Below are 25,111 nucleotides of genomic sequence, written 5' to 3' on the forward strand. Positions count from 1 at the left end.
ACCGACAAGTAATGACAGAAGGTAACAAAATGATCGAAAATGAACCTAAAGACTCAGTCGCAGAAAAGAGTGAGATGCAGTCAGAGGACAAACGTTTAGAAGACACAGAGGAGGAGAAGAAGGAAAACGGGGAAAGCAAAGGTAACCTCCAGGAGCAATCCTCTGAAGCTGCAGCAGAGCCAGAGTTCGAGCCCCCTGAAGGTGGCTGGGGATGGGTGGTGATGTTGGCTGCTATGTGGTGCAATGGAGCGGTGTTTGGAATCCAGAACGCATTCGGCATCCTTTTCGTTTCCCTTCTCAAAGAATTTGGCTCTGAAGAAGACGAAGACCTCAGGTTCAAAACAGGTGAGTAGGCTAATTTACACGTGGAGCTAGGAATACTGTAGGCTACTGGCTAGTCCAGGCGGCAAACAGTCACAGCATGTGAAACTTCTCTGTACAGTAGTGGGTTACAGTAATCTTAGCTATAACGGAATACAACAACCTCGCACTTCCTGGATGGCTGTCGAGTCGAGAAGAAACGACAATGTGCATATCCGAAATGCACAAATAATGAAAGAAATCTATTCATGTCACAAGAGCTGCAAGTTAGTGGTATTTAGCAGCCCAAACCTTCGTAATGCAACCACCCGAAGCATGCCACATTGTTCGCTAGAGACACTAGCCAAGCATGGTGTGAGCTTTAACAAGTCAGCCTTGAGCCTCCTCAAATTGGTAAACCTCAGAACCCTACAGTTTCATATGGGGTGACCCTACCCTAATCTATCTACTGTACCTGTATGACTCAGAAATGCCCAGTCAAAAGAACCAGACTGGACGAGTATCAAAATTGTCGTATTTTATTTTATGTATATTATCATTAACGCCTCAAGATCTATAAAATCCTCTCGGTGACTAATCAAGCCGCAGATCAACAAGTCCCTTACTGGAGTGGCGTAGAGTGTAGGTAGGCCAAGCCTTGTCATAAGGATTGCATCAGTGTAACTTCTCCAGCTGTCACCCCACATCTAAATTCCCTGCACTAGGATGTGTGCTAGTGTGTCTTGGAGGTCAATTTATAGCTGATTACTCTAGGACTATGCCATGGGTGTCTTCCTGCCAGAAGACAGAGAAAAATCATATTGGTCTGTTTATTACTTCATGGTCTGTGCAGATAGTTGTACATTTACATTTAGTCATTTAGCAGATGCGTTTATCCAGAGCGACTTACAGCAAGTACAGGGGCATTCTCCCGGAGGCAAGTAGTGCCTTGCCCAAGGACACAACATCATTTGGCACATTCCGGGAATCGAACCAACAACCTTCTGATTAATACCCCGACCCCTTAACCACTCAGCCATCTGACCCCATAATGGTGAATGTGGCTACAACATCTATAGACCTAGTTCACATTTTACGTTTACATATTATTAACATAAGGTAAAATATCACTTCATAAAGACATTTTTCAAAGACTGTTACATCGACTGACAGACAGCCGATGTCCTGTTAGTGTCTGTATGTGTTCAGTTGGACTTGAAATCAGTAAATGCTCATTCTTTTCTCAAACAATTCCCAGAGAAGGAAGTCTACTGTCCTCTTCACCTCTGACTCCTGTGTTTCCTGTTGTGAGCGTGAGGTGAAGAGACAGCAGACATCAGGGGCGAATCTAGGTTCACACTTTTGGGGGGGCTAAGCCCCTAGATCAGTGGTTCTCAAACTTTTCACACCCCGTACCATTTCAGAAAATATTTGACTCTCCAAGTACCACCATTATGACCAACGTTAATATACAGTACCGTATACCCAGGCCTATTGGGCTCCAGACAAACTTTTTTTACAAGAACACAGTAGCCCCTGACTGATTTTTTTGGGAGCAAAACTAGGGGGGGTCTGGGGGCATGTTCCACCAGAAGAAATTTTAGAAAATAACTTTAAATAGTGTCCTCTACTTCCAGCTCCCCAAAATAGGGCTAGATACGCCCTTGGCAGACATGCCAGTTGGAGAAGATCGAAGTATGAACATGTTTTGTCGAACAAATGCCACTTAACCTGACAGGAAGTCGAGAAGAAGTTGAGGAAGTGTAGAGGAAAGTCTGGCATGGAAAGGTTGAAAGGATCATAGACCTTAGACCTGGGCGTCGTGTTGGACTGGCCCTATTATCTCTAGACTGTAGACTTATTTTATGAGATTCAGTTACTGGATGTTAAGAATGTTAGACATGGACTATATCAATCCTGCGTACTTTAAATAAACATTGTTTTCTTAGGATAGAATAACATCTACATAATGACGAATTTGGCTCATCGAGTTGTTTACAAAGAAAACGGGTTTGACAGGGGAGTTGGGACTCATGTTTGACAGGGAAACTGTGTAGAGGTTTGTGTGAAAATGTATATACATTTGGGGTACAGTGAGTCATTTTAGCATAGGAAAGAAATAGATGGAATGTTAAGAGCTTCATCTCAGATTGGGGAATGGTTGGAACGCATCTTGCACACTCCAGGAATCACAGGCAGAATTGAGTCATTCTAAATGTTGCAATCCCAGACACAGTGTGCTGGTTTCCCTCTCACAACAACATGAAGGGCATGGAAAAGTATATTTGGCTACCCATGATGACATCACATTATCATTTTTGACTTGGGCTAATACAGTTTGTTGGGTTTAATGGGGTTAAACGGATATTTAGGTAAATCAAGCAGAGGGTTGATACTTAATTTCTGACTATACAATGATACAGACTATGCCTGTGGGTGTCAGGAATAGAAACATGTTCATTTTGAGATTCCCTTGAAGTATTTCTGTTGGAGAATGTGTGAAATACAACAGGTGTTGAAATGCTAGCAACAGAAAAAACTAGCACGTGTCCAAGCTTGCTATGGGCTATCCCCTGTTATCTTACAAAGTGGTGTTCAACCAGCTACGAGTTTCCCACGAATGCTATGTAAAAGTTGCCACTTGTCAGTTTCACAGGGCCACATAGAAGCCAGTTAGGAAAGTTGAAACCCACATAGTACTTGTCATGGCATGTAATGCCCCCCAAATGTCTCACAACCTGTCATACCTCAATAACCCCCCCCCCCAGGATCTGGGCTTTAAGTACAGTCCCTGCACACCCCCGCTCTCAGGGGACAGTGGTAGGACCTTTTAATCTTTGCCCACCCCCTGGTGGAAACAGAATGGCTGCTACTTGATGCCTATTCAGCCTGCCCAATTGGCAGAATAAACAAATTATTACTAGCTAATCTGATGGTGAAAGCCATGAGAGGACAGTGCATGTGGAGGGAGGTCGGTGATCCGATGACGGGTACATCAAGGAAAGAAAGCTGTCTAGATGCTATTGTGATAACCAGAAACAGAAACCATGGACAGCAACTATGTTTTCGATTGTTGGTTTCCATTACTCCTCTACAAAGCATCCCATTTGAAGAGGAAGGCTGCAGATCACAGCAGGGTCACTATAAGAGCATATATGAAAAGAATTTGGGCAATTATGCCGCACAAAATCTGATACCATAACTGAATCATGGTGTAACTTCAATGGTCAAGAATGTGCCTGAATGAAAAGCTCCTCACTCAAAAACAATATTGGTATACTACAGAGCGGGCCACTATGCTGTTTGTAGGTATTAGCCTATAATCCTCCAAGCACAAAGTAATTTGTTTTGCCTGCTGACGACTAATCACTCATGAATTGAGTGAAATCTGCTAGAGTTGGACCTCATTCTTTCCCACCTGTTTCCTTGGTGACCCCATTTGGATCCTGAACCATTGGTTCATGTGTATAGAGACCACTTAAGCCACTCTGTTTGGCTATTTTTAGGTGTTAGTTCAGGGTTGCTGTTTACGACTGTTCGGTGGTCTCGAGTGGTTCACTCATTGATTTGACGTTCGTCGTGCCACAGTGTTAAAATAGTAGGTAGACCCATTTGTTGAGGTTTTATTGCTTTGTGATTTAAGAGCTTTAAGAGATTAATGTAGTAAAAAAAAAAAGAAGGCTTGCAGTGCACATTACACTGGTGAGGTCAAAACAGTTAGTAGCCTGGAATTCTGCAACAGTGACTTCGCCTTTTCACTCCTGCAGCTGGTCCCCAGGTCTAGGGTCGATTTGACCCTGGCAGTGTACATCCACCTTCCTGACTGACTGCATGCAACCACCATAGGCGGAAGTCTGGCAGGGTTGGCCTTAATCAGCCAATCAATGTCCAGGATGCTGGGGTGGGGAGCATCAGGTTGGCCCCCTGCCAGCTCCCTGGCCTTCACATCTGTGTAATGGGCTCATTTTTGTCCCTTAACAGATGGGTCCAAATGGGGTTGTTCCTAGGCTTCCGGCCATAAAAGCCCTTTGCCCATGAAGCCTAGCGTTAGAGCAGCTGTAAAAGAAAAAAAGAAAAAGAAACACAACTTTGAGCCGTTTGAGTGCAAAGTTCAAAGTTCCTGGCCAGTCTGTCAGAACTTCTGAAGTAACCATCTGCTGGGACAAACAGGGAACTCCGATTCGTTATAGTGTTTGTCTAGCTAATGAAGTAAAACATGGGTAAGAGATGAAGAATGGTGTTTTCGTCTCTGGACGTGAAATTGACACCAAGCTCTGGGAGTTAAGCAAAACATTTTTGGGGGGGATTTCTTACAGTGAGCTTCCACTGCCAGTCATGGGAGTTGCTTTGACTGGGTTTGACTGCATATGGTGTCAGAGATGTAACTGATCTAATTGGGCCACGGTGTTGAGGTGCCATCTGCTGCAAATAATCACCTAAACAGGAGAGTATGGTATAGCTACAGGTCTTGAATAAGAACGGCAGTTTTGATGCAAGATCAGAGTGCAAAATACCTACTCAGATGTGTGCAGCCGAAAGACACGACTGCCTTACACATTAACAACTCATGCACAAAGCACCCCTCACTGAACACAAGTCATAAACTGTTTCCTGAGCATTTGCAAGCAAGGAAACAGGTGAGATGTGTTGCATCACATAATCTGGATGAACGTTTGAGATAATCCCACATGCTAGCACAATGTGTACTTCCTCAAAATAATCTGCTCATCTGTCTAGTGGGGTTTGTCCCTATTCTGAGTGACAGTTGAAGGACTACACGGAGGAACCAGGAAATAGGTGGTTGAGGCTGGGGAAGTCCTTCCTCTCTCCACAGTCTGAGGTCTTCTCCTGGGGTCTAGTTCTGGTCTCTACAGGCCATGGCGGGAACTTGAAGAGAAAAACACCAACACGTCTGATTAAAGAAAATACATCTGCATCTCATGAGGGGAGCGAGCATTGTTTTAAAGTTAATTGACTGATTTTATTTATATCACGTTCTGGTTTATTCACGTGTGCACAGCGTCATTCCAGCACTGGCACCTGTGGCTTCACAGGTCTCTTGGTGTTAATGGCTTTAATGTCTCTTAAAAAGATTTACTGCTTCAGATATGTAGACATGTTTAACCAAGGTAGGTTTAAAAAATAAAAATAAAATGAAAGGATGGAAAAAATAGTAAAACAACATGTGGACTCCAAAAAACGATTATCTGCAAGCAGACATCTGTTAATGATTGACGGCGCATTTAATCTCTGTCTCACGGAAGATTGACACTGGGCTTGGGTGAAGGTTTTTGGAAGATAAAGCAGAGGGGAAGGTAAACACGCTGGCAGTGTTCAGAGCTTGCATGGCACACAACAGAAGCAGGAACAACCAACTGTTTGGCTGCGTGGTCGTGACACCATCAGCCCATAGCCTGAGGGGTTGGGAAACAGATACATAAAAGCTGTAAATAAAACCTAGAGCCAAACCTTAACAATACATTGTCCCTGTATAGATAACCACATAACTACATTTAATTATAGCTTTTTTGTTAGATCATCGAACAAGCTCATCGGAAAGACTAAAATCAACACCGATGTGTAGGAGCTGGTATATAATTGACTTTTGGGTCATTTCTGTTAATTTTTAAGGAAGGGACAACACCTTCGAATAAACATATGTTCAGATTACCATCTGTGCATGTGTCCTTACGTTCGAATGCCAGTTTATATTTCATTCAGAAATGTATCTCTCTGTTTGCCAGGAAATAAGAGTTGGAAATCCAGAAATAACCAGCTGTTGTCTCAGTCTAAGGACATGACAACAGCAAACAGAGTCTTTTTTAGATTATCCTTGAACCCCAGTGTGTTTAAATGTTTTGTTTTTGTTTACTCACAAGGAAATTCATTCAAAACAAGGTCATGGCAGATGTGAGATGGATGAAGCAGTTGGATCTAGGCCTATGGGAGGATATGCAATGTCACATTGTTCAAAACCATTTGGAACACAGATTCAGGCGAAAGTGGGAAAAGCCTTAATGAAAAACATGCGCGAATGCTGGCCTCCCGCCATTTTGTTGTATGCTTGAAAAGAGGTGGGAAAGAAACTCCCCAATCACCATCAGCCCTGTCCATACCGCCCCCTTCTCACTGGACTCCCATTTAACATGTTACACATGGGGCCTTTTGCTCGCCAAGCAAATTCAGGTCTGTTTTTTTCCTTCCTTTTGCTGCGTATCGTGACTTATCATCGGGAACCCTTTGTACTTTTTCTCCATCTCAGCACCCCTGCGTTCCTTCACTTCCTGTGGCATGAGCAGGCATCCTGAAAGTGAGCAGGTGTTTGAGATGAAAGCTGAACTGTGTCCAGAGCAGTGTATTCTCAAGGCTCCCAGTTTTCTTCATCCACAGTCCACACCCACCTCCACAGAGAGCAGCCTGATGTAATGACTTCCATCCGGGGACTCTGGGAAATGAAGTTCGATTGGTGTTGTAGTCTTTTTGTCCACTCCAGCCAGATGTGCGGTGGGGTACTGAGGTCCTCCGGGCGGTCCAGGAGATTAACCGGCCATTGCTCTAATTATTTGTGTAATTGCTGGCATGGAGCTGTGGTAACGACATTACTGGGGCTTTTCTCTTTAATGCTTGACATCACAGAGGACAGAGCTGACAAGAGGGCAATGGGAAGTCCTGGAAAATAAAGGAAGCTCGATCAAAGAGAGGCTAAAGTGTCAAAACTGGTTCAGCGTTCCACCAAGGTTCTGCAGAACCTCATAATGTTGGCTCCTTTTCAAATGAACAAGAATCTTTTTAAGTTGAGGTGTCTTTGTATTTGGTCACTGTCAAACCAAGTGGTCCAGGGTAACAGCATAGATTAGCATACTTCTTTGCTCCTGCTAATTAGTGTTTAAGTGTGTCGGATGGCTTTGGACACTTAATTTGTGGAGGGTTAGCAACCCAGGTAGCTGAGCTATTTCCGTGTTGCAGTAATGTCACATGACAACCCCATCAGGAGACATGAGAAATTAGCTACGTGCCAAGCATGCCAGTCATGCCAATCAAGCGCTATAGCAGCTGTGTGGTAAACCTGCTGACCCTAACCCTACCATTTCTCCATCTCTGGATACCGGCAATGCTACAAACTGGCAAAGTCAGCAGCAACCAGCCACCAAGCCTACACTCTCTGTCACATTGACAGGGATACTAGGGCATCTTACACTGCTGTACAATACAGTCTTAGAGCCCTGCACAGAGGGTCATTGGGTCTAAATGAGTCTGGTTGATTATCCTAATGAGAGATGGCTGCTGGCTGCTGGCTGATGGGGTTGAGGCTATGTTGCTGTGGCGCAGCCAGAGAGACTGTGGGCTGACATTGCTTCCTCTGCATGGAGCTTGAGTGGGCCTGTGCCCTGGACAGCCTTGGCCGGGCTGTCCTGAGTTGACTGTGTCACAGGGCTCTGAGGTGGGTGCTGCCCAGTGGGGAGCCTCTGGAGTCGGGCCAGTTTGTTACCGTCGAGCTGCAAAACCAGCTCAGATCAAACCTTTGAGTCTGGACAGAGGCAGGCGCCATGTGGACACTGCTGCCAAAGACTAGCTTTAGCATTAGCCTATGTCATGTAGCCTTAGCTTAAGCCATATAGTAGTAGCATAGCCATGCAAGCACATCCAGGACTGCGGTTGATAGTCCATAACACCTAAACCTGTTAGGGTTTGTTAGATTAAGATTTCAGTCTATTTTGGTGTGGTAAAAGACATAAGAACTAACATACATACTTTGTGTTTAAACAAGTCAATAGTTAGATCTTTGTAAGGTTACTCCCCTTTGTGTGAAGTAGATACAGGAGATCGGTATCATAATCCCTCTCTTTTGTATTTTTAACCTACTTAGGTTATCAAATTCAAGACATGCAAACATTTTGTGGCTTGTTTTCATGTGTTCTGTCCTGAATTCTGAAGAGTTTTGACACAGTGTTTATTTGAGATTCAGTGCACACCCGGACATTCATTGTAGTCTCTTGACAGGTTGGTGGAGTTCTGTAGTCTAGTGATTCATGACTCCCTTCCATGTGAGCTTCTGATGGTGCAGAACAGAGTTCTAGATGGGTGCAGAACAGAGTTCTAGATGGGTGCAGAACAGAGTTCTAGATGGGTGCATAACAGAGTTCTAGATGGCTGCAGAACAGAGTTCTAGGGGGGTGCAAAACAGACTTCTACATGGGTGCAGAACAGAGTTCTAGATGGGGGAGGGACCCGAAGGGGGAGGAGGTCATTTAGTTTGAAGCCAGTGATTTACCAACATAACTTATTTCTCACTCATTTTAGTTCCATTTCCCAGTAACCACCCAGTGTTGCCAATTTACCAACTTTTCACCTTCAGTTTTAACAAAACATTTTCATCTAGCGACTAGCGACAAATTTAACAACTTTCCACAACTTTGGCAATCTCCGTTTTCGTTGTTGAGCAGCAACATAACTGTAATTGTAGCCAATGTGTAATTGGTTTGGATTTACGTAATGTAGCAACTTTTCAGAAAGCCAATAGCGACTTTTTGTGCAACCGCCATTTTCACAGGCCCCATTAATCCTGGAACGCATAAGGACCAGGGCTGGGTGATATATGAAGAAAAAAAAATATATCTCGATATGGTCAAAATGTTTATGATATTCAATATATATTGAATATTGAGCGTCTGCTAAATGGCTAAATGTAAATAGATCTCGATATGTTTGCATTTGCATTTAAATAATATAAAAACATCATTTTCTTTTGCCCCCATTAGAAAACAACAAAAACAATTGAGATAGAACAACTATTGTTACAAAGTACTAAATGTGTAGTGCAACTTTAAGCAGTTGCCATAACATGGTACTTGCGACTTGACAAAATGGACCTCACATGGAACAATTCATGCAGAGGTCCTTATGTGACAGGACAATAAGAGAGCAAGAGAGAGTGCCTGTGCGAGTGCAGTTTTCAGTTTGTGCTCATGGTCTGTGTGTGTGTCTGTGTGCGTGTCTGTGTGTGTGTCTGTGTGTGTGTCACAGAGGAGCCACAAGAACCAGCAAAAAAAAAAGCTAAAATGTACTTGATATTCACAATATTTCCAATTTTACATTGTCGTCAAAATGATTGCGATTAATATTAAATATATCGCCCAGCCCTAATTAGGACTCGGTGATCTGTGGTAACTTTTGAATGGGGGCAATACTAGACAGTCTAAGCACTTAAGGGGTTTCCATTGATTTGAGCTAATAGGCAGCCTCTTAGCTAGAGAGGCGTAATGTAAGATTTTTTGTGTGTATTTGCTGGTTTCCATTAGTATCTGGAAACAAGACAGCTTGTTCTGTTTAATGTCCTGAGTCTGTTAGATGCACCACTGAGCTCTACTGACAACAGATTGTGCAACAAGTAACTCCCTTATCAGCTTTTTTTTTTCTTGTGAAATAAAATGTCTTATCTAATATATTCAGTCTGAGATGTGTTGGGAGGGGGGGTTGAATTTGGAAATGAGGGTGCAAGGCACACCCAATTTTTTTTTTCTTGTTTTCACAAACACATAAACGGGAATATATGAGAGAAAAAAATCTGAATAATAAGCCTAAAATAACAACAAAATCAATTGGATCCTTAATTTAAATGATCCCAGCAAAAATGTTACATTGTGGATTGGTCACACATGTTGAAATGGAAAGCTGAACAGCTAGGTTTCATAGGACTTAGTGAGACAAGCTGCTGGGTCAGCGTCAACTGGGACACTCAGCACTCTTCTTCACTGTTTCCTGAGTGAACAGGTTTATTAAGACTGAGGGGATTCCTTCACGGGATCTTTCAGGGAGGCAGGTCTGATGGGGTGACAGGGTTCAGTCCAGACCAGAGGCAGGAGAGGCAGCCGAGGAGACAGGAGATTTAGGGCAGCTCTGCCTGGTTCGGTCTGTCTGCCAGGGACCCCAGTAGCCTCCGGCTAACAATGTATGTCACCTGGAAAGGGAGCATCCTGATATTACATTTTCAATTTGGAATTCCTCTTGGTCTGAAGCGTAAATGCTTTTAAATCGAGAAATCCAGCAGATGAAAACGAAACAGCAATTTCCTGTTGTCTTTGTGAGATTCTTGTCCCCTTTAGTTAACTTTCATGTATTACACTGTGCTGGTTAAGAACACCGTCGGCTCAGCAAATATTAGACTTACTCAGCAAATATGACTCCAGTGGATTTTGAGGAACCTTTTCTTAGCAAGCTTCATTCCACACTGCCCTCTGCACTGCCTAGTTGGAAGGGATATTCAAACAGTTATCAACGTAAGGTTTCTACCTTTACTGGGAATGTAAACCTGCCAGGATATTGAGCAAGAAGGGGCTAGCCGAAGCTGCATAACTATTAATACATAAAGATTTATGAACATGTTTTGACGCTGGTGCGGTCTGCTTTTAGAAAACAGGTTGAGTCGCAGGTTCCCTCCATAAGTCAGATAATTCTGTCTAAGGCCACTCTGTAGACTGAATGCTGAAGTATTTTGAAGGCTCGATTCACTTCCACCAAGCCTGTCACAGCAGATGTTTCCTCTTCGTAAGAAATTATTCAATCGTTTCCTGTTATGAGACAAACGTTGAAAGTTTGCTTGGGTATTTCAGTGTCTGGCTCTTGACTAGGATTTGGACTGTCTATCAACACAACTATCTAGCAGTAGGGTCTGAGGGTGGCTAAGTATTAGTAAGCCTAAAGACACTGGAAGGGGGATGGACCGACTTAGAAAGTTTAAAATGAAGGATTTCAACCTTGAGGCATAAGGTCTTTCCCCTCCCTGAGTGAGAACAGAGCTCAGCAGTTTCAGCCAACTAGTGTCTCTTTTACATTTAGCAGACACGCTTATCCAGAGCAACTAACAGTAGGTACAGAGACATTCCCCCCCGAGGCAAGTAGGGTGAAGTGCCTTTCCCAAGGACATCATTTGGTACGGCGGGGAATCGATCTGGCAACCTTCTGATAACTAGCCCAACTCCCTCACCGCTCAACCATCTGACACCCTTTTCCTGTCTACTTCCCAAGATTGGTTCCTCTATGTGGGGAAACTTGTAGACGAAGCAGAAACCTCCTACGTGTCTGACCGGCGTGAATGTTGAGTTACTACACAGCAGTCCAGCCCCCTTCCTAACATGTTGTCCTCTTGGCATCACGGGTCCTCCAATCCTCACTGTGGTCAAAGGCCGCTCACTGACGTGGGCGCAAAGGGCTGGGTGGAATTGTGTGTTCTTTCCCCGCTCTCGCTTGTTTGTCCATTAGCCACTGTTTACTTATTTCCAATAACACAAATAAAGGCAGGAAACTATATTCTTAAGGCTCCATGCAGTGTTTATTTATCTCCAGGAGTCTTGCTAGACAGTGGCTTGGTACAGGGAGCGAGTATTCCTGCAACTTGACTTCAGCTTCTTCATAGGAAAGGTTGAGGTATAAACATCTGTCAGGACATTGTATTCTGCCTGTGTGCTGTGCTGCTGTGGTGTTGATAAATGGCACAAGAGTTTGCACAAGTATTCCCATCCACCCACCTTCCTCCTCCTCCCTCCTCCTCTTTCCTCCTTCCTCCTCCTCCCCTTTCCTCCCCCTTCCTCCTCTTTCCTCCCTCCTTCCTCCTCCTCCCCCTTCCTCCCCTTTCCTCCTCCCTCCTCCTCTTTCCTCCTCCTCTTTCCTCCTTCCTCCTCCTCCCCCTTCCTCCCCTTTCCTCCCCCTTCCTCCTCTTTCCTCCCTCCTTCCTCCTTCCTCCTCCTCCCCTTTCCTCCCCCTTCCTCCTCTTTCCTCCCTCCTTCCTCCTCCTTCCTCCTCCCCCTTCGCGCAGGAAGGGCTGGATCCTACCTCTGGATCCAGTTCCATGTTGTCTCCAGCTTTGTGCCAAAGGCATTTGTTTTTCTCTGTGATTGTCTTGCAGCGTGGTTCAAAGGGCATTTATGCTTTTGTGTGTGGGGACATTGCTGCGTAGTTCCTAGTAGTCTGTAGACATAAAGGCACACCCTTTTTAAACCTACAGCAGAAACCAACTCCAAAGGTCAGCTCAGTGATACAAGGCCGCAGAAGGTTGTACCTATTAGCCTAGATGCAAAAATACAGAAACCTCACCAATCACAAACACAAGTTTATAATTAATTATTGTTGTTGTTGTTGTTGTTGAAAACCACCTGTAACACATCTACCACAATCCTGTCTGCTCTGCTGCTTGTGTAACAGTAGAACCTGAGAGAAACGCTGCTGTTATTGTCTGCACTGTAACATAATTCTCCCTCCCTCTCTCCCTCCCTCCCCCCCCCCCCCCCCCTCTCTCTCTCTGCAGCGTGGGTGGGTTCTCTTTCGATGGGGATGATCTTCTTCTGCTCTCCTATCGTCAGCGTGTTCACAGACCTGCTGGGATGTCGTATAACGGCCGTGGGCGGGGCTGCCGTAGGCCTGGTCGGCCTATTGGCCAGCTCCTTTGTCACGTAAGTGCCACCTAGGCCTGTCACGATAGTCAATATATTGACTTATCACGGTGTATGGAAATCAGCACAATAATTTTTGGTGCCGCGATATATTGCAACTGATCATTTTTATAATAAAATAATGTTATTAATTTTTACATAAGAACGAATGTCACCAACATTTTAGTCGATCCCGCTGCCTCAGGTATCGTGTCGAAAGCGTAGGCGGGACTAGCGTCTCCACTCACACAGAGCGGACACCGACAGGTGAAGAGAAGGGCGTGAACTCACTGTGTTATAAAGTGTTCTGTTTCGTGACATCTACAGCTAGTTGGGAAGAACAAGTAAAAATGGACTTGGTCTCAAAGCCGAAATCTTCAGCTCCGGTGTGGGAACATTTTGTCTTTAAGCCGAATGAGATGAGAGACAATTAACGTGAACGAGCCGGTATGTCGACATTGTTTAAAACCAGTGGAAACGAAAAGAGGCATCTAACCTAACATCTCACCTAGCAATACATAACTATCCCAACCAGTTTTTCAAACTGTGAACAACAACTGCAGCTGGAAAGGGGTCTTCCATACAGTTCTGTTACAGATGCCTTTTTCCCGACAGTGCAAATATAAAAGTGACAGCGCGAAATAGCGCACACTCACGGATAGCGTAACTCGCTATATAGCCAAAGAGATGCAGCCATTAAACACGGTAAAAAAACAAAACAGCATTTACAAATATGCTGCAAACTTTTGACAAACACAGGGCTGCCAACTTTCATGCAGTGGCGTGAGACACATGCATTTCAACCATTTCACACGCTCTCACGCCACACCTTGTATATCTCAAGCTGAAAAGGCAACGCCAACCAAGTAGCCCTGTTAACGTTGTAAACAATAAGGGATGATGGAGTGAAGCGACATAAACGCGCGAACAGCCTGAAAACTCGCCTTGGGGAGGGGGGGGGGGGGCGGTCATTATGTATTCAGTGGCATAAAATGGACTGAAAATTAAAATGGACGTGTGTGCAATAATATCGTTAATCCCAATAACTTTTGGTGCAATATATCGCACAACAGAAAGTAGTTTTCGTGACAGCCCTAGTGCCACCTACCTTACCTTGGGAGGGGTGGTCCTGCTATGTGACGTGTGTGTGTGAGAGACAGAGAGAGAGAGATAAAGAGAGATAGACATGTGAATGAGCGCTGTCCCTAAACAGGAAAAAAACATTAAGACCTCTTCTCACATCTTCCTTCAGTTTAGGTAGAGCAATCCCAAATTATCTGTCAGTTTTATTCTGAAAATAAATAGTTTGATAGATTACAAGGGCAGTACTGAAGTGTTAAGGTGTTACTATTAACAAATAGTCACAGGTGCCTTATCAGGGACTTTGGCTGTAGCAGTGAAAGTTAACAGCTGTTTAGCTGACCAAAGCTTTGTAAGAGACCTTCAATCGAACTTATCTGTGTAGCAGCTCAGTTGACATGGTGTGATTGTAGCTAATAATGTGGAGGAGCTGAAACAGCCGGCCAGGGCAGCAAGTGAGCGCCTCTAATCATCTATCTGAGAGAAATGTGTTTTGGAAGCACGACAATTCAAGCAAGCCCATTCTGAGTGGGGCGACTGGATAAGAGGAGGGAGTTCACATTATGACATGCCTGTGGTAGACTCCTTACATTCCCGGCTTATCCTTCTCCTCTTCCTTCCCCTGAATGTCCCCTTGCTGCCCCCCATCCCCCCTAGGTCCCTGGGCCCCCTCTACTTCACCTACGGCATTGTGTTTGCCTGCGGCTGCTCCTTCGCCTATCAGCCCAGCCTGGTCATCCTGGGCCACTACTTCAAGAAACGCTTGGGCCTGGTCAACGGCATCGTGACGGCCGGCTCCAGTGCCTTCACAGTAACCCTGCCCTTGCTCCTATCTGGCCTGCTGGAGAAGGTGGGCCTGCAGAACACCATGCGTGTCCTCAGCATCCTCATGTTCATCCTCATGCTGGCTAGCCTCACCTACACGCCCCTGCTGCCCAGCCCTCACAAGGCTTCCGGGAGCGGCCGGCGCTGCCCGTCAATGAAGCAGGTGTTCAACGTCAACATCTGGAAGTCCCTGGGCTACCGCATCTGGGCCTTCGGAGTGCCCGCTGCCCTCTATGGCTACTTTGTGCCTTATGTCCACCTGGTGAGTTGTAGATTTGATGCTTTTGAATTGATTTAAAAAACTCTATTCCCACTAATGATTCCTAATATTCCTACGAATTCCTACGACAATTCAGTGTGGTTTTGGGGTCACCTAGCTTTCCAATTGTGGTTTAAATATCTCTAAATGTGTTTCTGTTAACGTCCCCCTGTGTGTCAGTGTGTCGAAGGTTACCATCATATCGGAAAAACACGGACCATATAAAGCCATGTGTAGCTGCCACATAGTGGGCGAGCTGCTGTTGTCTGACAGTGTCGGTCTAGAACCCAGGAGAGAAATCCAGTTTCCTGGTTGAACCTGAGTTTGGGTCGTTTATCTGGCTTAGAGGGGGATCCAGTGGAGAGGAGAGGTCAGGGGTCACCAGCAGGAGTAGAGCTCCACAAACACAGAAAGGAAAACACATTAGTGTCTGGGGCTGTTGGTGTGAAAGGTGAGAGGAAGGGTTTGTCTTGACAACACAGATATCCATGACTGCATCAAACGTATGCAAGTGTTACTGTGTTCAAATATGGATCTGATATGAAAACAGATCTTTCTAGCTTGGATTCACAAGAACGTCGTTTTTATTAAAACCTGCTTGTTTACCTCCTCCTGGTCAAGATCAACTCGGTTGATTTTTAAAAGCCTTTTAAGCCTCCAAACTGGACCTGGAATGTCAATATTTAAAGCACCTGATATCTGCTGTGTTTTTTAGATGATCCATCAGTCTTAAAATAGGATACAAAATATGTTCTATTTAGTTTTGTGTACAGTTGCATACACAAATCTTAGATAGTGTGACTCTTGAGAAAGAGCCTGCAGAGAGAGAGAGAGAGAGACAGAGAGAGAGACAGAGAGAGACACAGAGAGAGAGGGGCGTCAGATTTCCTAGAAGTATTTCAGAAAGCTACAATTCAGGGTGTCAAGGTTGTGTCATCCTTCCGTCTAAACGCTAACATTGTCAAACGTGCTAGATTTAGCTGGTCTGCATATCACAGAGATGCAGTACTTCACAGCAACTCCATAATCCCACCAGAACACACGCTTGAAGGTTCCGCTGTGTGGTCTGAGGACGGTAAGCAAATATAGCAGCAAGGCTTGACCGAGGGGAGACAGGGGGCTCTGGTTGCAGACCAGGCACAGTTACATAAATACAGGTCTTTATTATTCTAGTATTCCATAGCATTTACATGACGGAAAATACGGTTTTGAGGAAAGCAGGATTTGGGAGGCTTTAGAGTCTTTTGTGTGAAGTGGGTTCAGGAGGTGACTGTTTATTTGGGTTTGCCGACTTTGTTATTAGAAGAAGGTCAGGTTATTCTAGGGATCCAAAACCCTGGGTTTTCCCAACACTTCTCCAGTGTCTGCTACCCCAGCTGGGACACCCACAGGCCATGTCCACCCCTTAGAATTGAGCCTTGAGAAGACTGTGGATCCCTGTGGTGAGAGGATGGATGTGTCCTTGGCCCTCAGGAAGGGAGAGCACAGTCCTGGTGGGCAGGGGCCAGCCCAGCCGGCCTAGCTTAGCGGGGAGCGCTGGTGGGCAGGGGCCAGCCCAGCCGGCCTAGCTTAGCGGGGAGCGCTGGTGGGCAGGGGCCAGCCCAGCCGGCCTAGCTTAGCGGGGAGCGCTGGTGGGCAGGGGCCAGCCCAGCCGGCCTAGCTTAGCGGGGAGCGCTGGTGGGCAGGGGCCAGCCCAGCCGGCCTAGCTTAGCGGGGAGCGCTAGCTGTTTTTACACCCTCTGGCTGCTTCTTCCAGGCTCTGAGCTCAGCTCCTCAACACTGCTGTTCTTGTGTCTAGTACGTGCGTACTCGCATTATCCAGAGCCGAGGCCCTTCCTATCAGTACAAGATTGTTGCAGTGTAAAGTCCTGCGGGAGCAGGGCCTGTCACACCTGTCCAGGTACTCCTGATAGGTAACATGACCCCCTCTCATGTTCATCACGACGGTGGTTTGTGGAAGTCTGATAGTAGAAGGTGTGGTGGATGTTATAACTATGTGCACAGTATCCAAACTCCACTTCACTAAAAGGCAATTTCCATATCTGTTCAACCAATCACATGTGTGTGTGACCTGCTTATTATGGTGTCCTGCTGATATGTTGCTGCTGTTTGACTTTAGTCGTGCGTTTGTGTGTGTGTGTGTGTCTGTTTATTCAGCTTGTGTTTATTTAAATGTGATCAAAGACTCACACGCACTCTGAGTCAACATCCCTCAAGGTTTTAGGGTGAATCTGGACGCGTGTGTGTTGGCTGTGGGCATGCGGCTGTTTTTGTTAATGGAACAAAGACCTCTGGGATTGGTCCAACACTTGCTGTTTGACAAACCATTGTCTGTCTTCAGATTATAAAATAACAAATGAGGAATGTGGGCTGAGCATGAAATGAAAGTGACAGCTGTAACTGACGTTAGATACTGAATGACCACAGCTCTAGTCTGGAGGTAGGGAGAGATATACTGTATAGATGGTTTCTGTCGATTCAGCGATCTGATGCCTGTGTGAATGACTGGAGTGTAGCAGGGATTCATGACAATCCCTGCTGTCTAGCCCTGCTGTCTAACCCTGCTGTCTAACCCTGCTGTCTAACCCTGCTGTCTAACCCTGCTGTCTAACCCTGTCATCTAACCCTGCTGTCTAACCCTGCTGTCTAGCCCTGTCATCTAGCCCTGCTGTCTAACCCTGCTGTCTAGCCCTGCTGTCTAGCCCTGCTGTCTAGCCCTGTCATCTAGCCCTGCTGTCTAGCCCTGCTGTCTAACCCTGCTGTCTAGCCCTGCTGTCTAACCCTGCTGTCTAACCCTGCTGTCTAACCCTGTCATCTAACCCTGCTGTCTAGCCCTGTCATCTAGCCCTGCTGTCTAACCCTGCTGTCTAGCCCTGCTGTCTAGCCCTGCTGTCTAACCCTGCTGTCTAGCCCTGCTGTCTAACCCTGCTGTCTAGCCCTGCTGTCTAGCCCTGCTGTCTAACCCTGCTGTCTAACCCTGCTGTCTAGCCCTGCTGTCTAACCCTGCTGTCTAACCCTGCTGTCTAACCCTGCTGTCTAGCCCTGCTGTCTAGCCCTGCTGTCTAGCCCTGCTGTCTAACCCTGCTGTCTAGCCCTGCTGTCTAGCCCTGCTGAAAGAGGAAAGCTGCACATGATTCCCGTCTGGAAGATTGTGTGTCAGCGGAGGCCTTTTAAAGACACGGCAGGATTTGTGCTGACCAACGACAGATTCATGCCACCTCTTGCAGAGTGTTTCTGTCATCTATAGAGGAAATGTAGGGTCAAAGCTCTTGTTTATGTTTTTATGACGCATATCATACACTGTGTTACTGATAAGATAACCTCCTGATGTTGTGGTAGCATCCTCACTGAGGAGGGTTAGCTTGGCAGTAGCTCTCTCCAAAATTAGTAGGTAATTATTTATGAGTCTAAAAGGAAATGACTTTGTGAGGAAGCCAAAAACCTGACATGGGAGATAAAAAAAGAAGAAGAATTGAATCTGCACAATATGGTATTTTCAGCCACAGGGTTCCGGCTGCTATTAAATCAAATCACTATTTTATTTGTATTCCTTTTCCCAAGCAGTGTCACAGACAGCTTCACATACGCCTGTAGAACTGCACCTAAACCAACCTTAACCAGGAAAACTCAGAATTCAGTGAGGGATCCCCTCCTCCCTAGACCTCTTCCATCTGGGCTGGATGTCAGCATCATCACAAGCCTTTAGTCCTGGTCATACTTGGGATAGTAAGACCAGTAAAGGGATGCTTTATATAAATGTTGGGATTGAGTCTGACTATAATGCTGTCCTGTCATAGACCCTGGTCCCATATGGTGCACTTTTAAAGGTCATCTCCTCTGAGGCAAACTGTCCGGGTCGAGGTGAGTGTTTCACACGCTGTTCTCATTTAGGACTTCCCCCTGTTAGCTGCATCAATCACCCTTGTCCAAGTGACCCGCTCTCAGCCCACTCCTACAGCCCTCAGGACCACGTGGAACAGAACGCCTCAGAGCAGAAAACTAGGAATAGAAAAAGCTCTGTTGTTGTTCTATAAAGACTGATGAATCATCTTGGAGAGATTGATGGATCCCCGGTGTGACCTGCAGGGAATACAGGAAGGGGGAGAAGGAGGGAAAGCAGGAGTGATAGAGGTTCTTTGACTCAGGGACCGGAAGGGATGTAGCATCCCTGGAGGCCGTAGCTGCTGCCGAAGCTCCAGGTAGAGGGGCCTCCCTGCCTCGCTGGTCCTCTGCATGTTTTCCTCCTGGCCTTCCTGCCAGTGGGTCTCTCAGGTTGGGTTTAACCGGGCGGGGGAACAGTGAAGGCTGACTCCTGAAACACAACCATCTGGGCTCCTTCTCAGCTGTGGGCAACATGTAGTCAAGCCCTGATAGTCTGGTCGGCGTCCTCCCCTTGACTGTAACATGAGCGGAGGCTGCTGTGGTGCTCATGCTGTGGTAAATACGGTAAAATGCATCGATGAACGGTTTGAAATGGCTTTAGATGGGGGGGGGGGTGAGATGAGGCGATGCTAGCGGCCCTCCCTTGTGAAACATGAGTGATGTAGAGAAGAGGGAGCCTCCTCCTCTCTGGGGTGTCCTAAAAAATGGGGAAATTGTAGAGCCCCTTAAACTGGCCCCAACTCTCCGACCCGCACCTCTATGAACACGTACAGCACAGATCATTCCCCAAATCTTACATGCAGAACTCTGAACTCTGAGAAGGGTTGGTATAATCCTGCATACTCACACAAAGGGGAACAGCACCAAGGACAAACATAAAACTCCCACAGTCTAAGACATTTGATTGCATTCTGCATTAAATAGTTGCCTCTTCAGTATGAAACATGACTTTTTCCAGCCTTAGCAAACGAATGAATTAGCGTGTGTTCTGGGTATTATTGTGAGGTATTCAACCAGACTTCATTCGATTAAGTGTGTGGCAGCTGTGGTCTGAGAACTTGCTTCCTGCCGCATCCTCTGACTTAGCCTGACGTTGTCATACTCATAATTCTAGTCAGAATATGAGTCTGAAAACTCTCCGTTGGGCTGTGACTACAGGACGTGTTTCAACCGAACTGGTAAAACAAATGCCTCTTCGCTCAATTGGATAGACCTACAACCAATCAGAGCAACATAATATGTTGTTTGTTGAAAACGAATTCAACCCAAGGGCTCTTTCGTGACGTTGTTGATTAGGTTACTGTTGATCATCTGTCCATCGTCGTATAAAGCCCGCCCTGGCAATTTCATTGGTCCGCCCAGATCCCGGTTTCATGTAGTTGTTCCCAATACGAGACCCTCCAGACCCAACTTCCCGACCAAATGTTTTTGTGGGCGGGGAGAAATTGGGCTGGCAGCCAGGCTACCTCTGACTCACAGCTTACTCCAATCTCGTTACTTTGTGTTATATTATATTTTATTGCATACTGTACAGTTTTTGTTATTATTTTGTAGGACATTGTTGTAAATATCTGTCATTTTTTTGTACTTTTTATTAATATTTAAAGACTGCACACACTTTTAGAATTTGGATATGTTTACTGTTTGCACCGGCCCGTCAGAGTAAATTCCTTGTCATGTAAACTACTTGGCTGTTAAACTGTTTTCTGATCGTCATCCCGTCTGTAGATGAAACACGTGGAGGAACGCTTCGGGAAGGACGCCAACAAGGAGGTCCTGCTGATGTGCATTGGCGTCACGTCCGGTGTGGGCCGGCTCATCTTCGGCCGGGTGGCAGACTACGTCCACGGGGTCAACAAGGTCTACCTGCAGGTAAGACTGAGGGTGCTGGGTCTACCTGGGGGTGACTGGGGGTGCTGGGTCTCCCTGCAGGTAAGACTGGGTCTCCCTGGGTGCATGGCTTCTCCATGCTAGGCCTCTGAACAACCATTCACGTTCACGGTGATGATGATTACATTTAGTAGACGCTGTTATCCAGAGCGACTTACAGTAAGTGAAGTGCCTTGCCCAAGGACACAACATCATTTGGCAGGGCGGGGAATCGATCCGGAAACCTTCTGATTACCAACCCGACTCCCCGCTCAGCCATCTGACACCCCACACTGATGATCTGTGGTAAAGACTGAGGATTCCTGCTGCTTCCTCGCCAGGTGTCGTCCTTCCTGGTCATCGGCGTGATGTCCATGATGATCCCACTGTGCAACATCTTCGGAGGCCTGATCGCCGTGTGCCTGTTGATGGGGCTGTTTGACGGCTGCTTCATCTGCATCATGGCTCCCATCGCCTTCGAGCTGGTGGGCTCCAAGGATGTATCCCAGGCCATCGGCTTCCTACTGGGCATGATGTCTGTGCCCATGACGGTGGGACCTCCTATTGCAGGTACATAGCAGAATCAAGGGCTGGGTGTTCAGAGATGAAAAGAGCCTGTCATAAATTGCTCTCTTTTGCCATCTGGTGGTTGTACATAGTATACTTTTTTTTTGTCAGACCGTCTCTTTGCTGGAAGGTTTTGCATTGAAAGGTTTGAAAACACGAGAACGATCAGTCAGTCTCATGACAGTTTAATACCTTACGATGTCAACTGCATGTGAGAGGGGAAAGTGTCAATGTGCCAGCCTGGTGTTAAAATGTACAGTTTATGTAACAATGTATAAACAGGGAGGACAGTGTATATACATTTCACACTGATGGAATGTGCTAGGACAAACATCTATTCATCTTTCCCTAGCAGTCATGTGCCGCCTCTTTAACCTGAGCTAAAGACAAGACATACATTTTGCTCCTAAATAGACAAGCTTTCCAGGAAGAGAGGGCTGAGTGATAAACCTCCAAGCTCAGACTGAGAGGCTGGGATTGCCCAGGACACTAGTCTTCAAAGTTGTCATCAAATTCTATGATGTTACTACGCTGCTATGTTGTTGCAACATATATTGATATGTTGTGTTAAACTAGTGCATTTTACATACACCTTACCAGATAATCTTGCAATTATTGTGTATCATGAAAATCTTGTGGTTGTAAATTCCAGATGCTAATGCAGCTACTGTATTTGTCTCCCTCTTTTTCTCTCACCCACCCACCCCCGCCCTCCCCCAATCACACACACACACACACATGTACACACACTTCTGTTTGTCCAGGGTTCCTAAGAGACAGGCTGGGCAGCTACGACGTCGCCTTCTACCTGGCAGGTATCCCCCCCATCATCGGCGGAGCAGTGCTCTGTCTGATCCCGTGGGTGGAGGCGAGGCGCAAGAGGAGAGAGGCGGAGGAGGCGCTGCGGAGGGGAGACGCCTCCGACAAAATGCTGGACTGTGAGAAGAACAGTCTATCTCAGGGAGACTCAACACAGACCAAGGCTTTAGACTCGGAATCTGTTCTTTAGGTTTTCAAAACACACTTAAGAAATGCACAGACAGACATCAATTCTCAATCACACCTATAGACACCGATGAGACTGGTGACAAAAAATATTTTTTAACACTATAGATGTCACAGTAGAAAGTAATTCACTTTGTGGATATGAGCTAACCATATTTCAAAGGCTGTCTTTGCGAGATGATGTGAATATGCTGACGTTGGATGCATATCAGTTAAACTCTTAGATACTCGACAATTTTACACAAATGTGATCGTTTTACATCAACCTGCTGTTGAATTAACTTGAAGATAAATATAGAAAGTAGGAAATCTCACATTTTATAGTATATTGAAGGGAACGAATGATTCACTTGGGGTTTTGCTGCTTTTTAAAGGCATCAAACATTCATTTTACTTACAAATAGTAGTGGCCAGTCTTACTTCAAAATTCCCCATTTTTTATTGGCTTTTGTTGGGAATTTAGTTAAATTCTGTGAAGGCCATTTAGACCAATGGGAAAGAAAAAAAAAACGTTTTATGAAAAACTGACATTTGTCTGACCAAGACTAGATGATGCATTTGACATGAATTGTAATTTAAACAGGGAAACATATGTCGGCCCATGAATGTCCAATGAAATTGTATTTTTTCATAGAATGGCCGGTTGGTTTTTATACGTCTTACGACATGCCAAATGAATGCTTGAGGATTTTTTTTTGTAATATTTGAATGAAAAATATTAACGTCACTTCAAAGAAGTGCTTTACGAAATGATAGGTTGGTGGTCTTTTGTAGAAGGTTTTCACGATTGTCTTATTTCAAAGGTGCTTGAACTCCACAAGGGAGCAGCTTAAAGCACAACTGATTCCATCCAACCCATGCCATCAGAAATGACAACATCTCAAGGCTTTTGTCTGAACATAAGTCTGACTTCTCTGTAGGCTGGATTCATCTTATTTTTAATTGATCATCATTAATGTATGTAGAAATGACTACTGACAGAGCCTAAGAATGCTAGCCAGTGTTTAGTGTCATTGCCAGTTTCATGTTTGGAAACACAATTTTGCCAATACAGGACAGAATCTTAAAAAGTGAAGGATCAACATGAAAATGGATATGTAGGAAGTCATTTTGAAGCTTTTACATGTATGAATGATAATTGTGATTTTACCTTTGAGGTTGGCAGTATTTCTTCCCCCCATATTAGTCTAAACCAATTAATGAATTTTATATACAAGTATATAGTTTCCACCAATATCAATTAAGCATTTACAAATGTGGATCCAGATTAAGTCAAGTTAACCAGTGACTATGTGCTCAGTCAGTTGACATCTTTTAGATAAATGTTTATTATAATTATCGTATTTTCATATTTTGTATTTATTTTTTCTAGAATGTTTAGATAATGTCTTGCCATAATTAGTGGGTATCTGCCTACCATTTATAATAGTATTCAATATATTGAAGGCAGAATGGGAAAGTATTTTGAAAGTGCCCTTCTAGATGGCCAACTTACATGATTTAATGTGTATTTTTATCCACAATTCACGTAACTAAACCAGCTAGAACATTTGGGGAAATGGTCACTTGTATTTAAAAAATATAAAGAAATAACAGAGTTAATTTAGAAAATTCAACTGTTAAGACCTGACAATCTGACAAACCACTAAACATAAAAAGTCGGGCAAAATTGCTAAACACAAGGCTCCATCATAAAACACCAGTGGGTTAGTGATGTTTCAAGACACGGATTTTGATGCAAACTACCTCAAAATGTAATGAACATTTCTGGTATTTAGTCCTACAGCAACAGCTGTTGTAGAATTAAAAGCTTTAATGTGCAAACTATTAGGAAACTTTATTATGTATTATGTTCATTATGTATTCCATCATAGTATTTCTTGCAGAGACAATCCAAAATTTAATCATTTAGACCTTGTGAAAGAGTGTCAGCCTTGCCAACGTCACTGTTTGCCTTTCTTAGGTGTGGTGCTGTTTATATTTGAGTGGAACTAAAGCAATTTTTTGTGAACTGTGGAAGGCAAATAGTTCTGATAAGAAAGCTTACAATTGAATATAGCTCTATCTTACCATTGAAATACCTTACACAAAAGTGTTGGGGAGGTGGTGGTGTGTGTGTGTGTGGGGGGGGGGGGGTTCTGATTGTTAGGCATTCACCAAATCATACTGCTTAGTTTAGCTCATTTACATTTAATTCCTGCCATACATTTATTCTTTTTTATATATATTTTACAGAATTTGTACCTCTGAGGTTGATAAATAGACCTCTTTGCCATAGTCCCTACAAATTGTTTAAAACTAGTTGTTTCTGAAATTATTACTTGAATATCATTTTTTTGACATCCAAAGACGTCACTTTTTGGGAATGTCTCAGTATAAGCGAGAGACAAAATATTAGTCTATGCATGTTCGATTTTACTATGGGGCTGAAGACCAAAATAATCTGCATATAGTGTCATATAATGTGGCTGCTCAAGTTGGTTTTAGATAAGGCTACACATATCCAAAATATTGCTTTATACAAATGTAATTAAATGTTTTTGAAATGCTGTTCTAACCAAACGACACTTACACAAATGTGTGTATATTGTTAGAAATACTCAAAATTGCTGCTTAAATCCCAATTTTGTTGTGTTTTTGTTTTTAGTTTGTGCCTAAATGGATTTGCTTGTAGTTTTTATTTTTGTCCTTATAGGCTTGTCTTAACAGTTCCAATATTTTGCTATCAAATGCTTGTTTTTGATTTAATAATATGCAATGTACCACAGTGCTATGTGCAATGTAGTGCAAAATACAACAGAAATTAAATATTATTTTTAACTAAGTAAAAAGCGATGTTGTGTTCTTAGTTCCCAACTCATCAGTCCTTTGTCTAGTTGTTTTTATTGGGTTAACAAAA

At 44.5% G+C, this 25,111-nt stretch overlaps 1 protein-coding gene across 1 annotated transcript; it reads left to right on the plus strand.

Moving 5' to 3' along the window:
* On the plus strand, positions 1 to 25,043 carry slc16a10 (solute carrier family 16 member 10). The gene is made up of 6 exons (XM_084699541.1): positions 1 to 345; positions 12,602 to 12,746; positions 14,463 to 14,892; positions 20,500 to 20,643; positions 20,982 to 21,210; positions 21,972 to 25,043. The coding sequence occupies exons 1-6, from the start codon at positions 12 to 14 to the stop codon at positions 22,214 to 22,216; spliced, it is 1,527 nt and encodes a 508-aa protein (XP_084555667.1). The 5' UTR covers positions 1 to 11; the 3' UTR covers positions 22,217 to 25,043.
* Positions 25,044 to 25,111: the final 68 nt, after the last annotated feature.

The sequence above is a fragment of the Hypomesus nipponensis genome, chromosome 6 (genome assembly GCF_054491055.1).
Source record: "Hypomesus nipponensis isolate SF chromosome 6, ASM5449105v1, whole genome shotgun sequence".
Lineage (NCBI taxonomy): Eukaryota > Metazoa > Chordata > Actinopteri > Osmeriformes > Osmeridae > Hypomesus > Hypomesus nipponensis.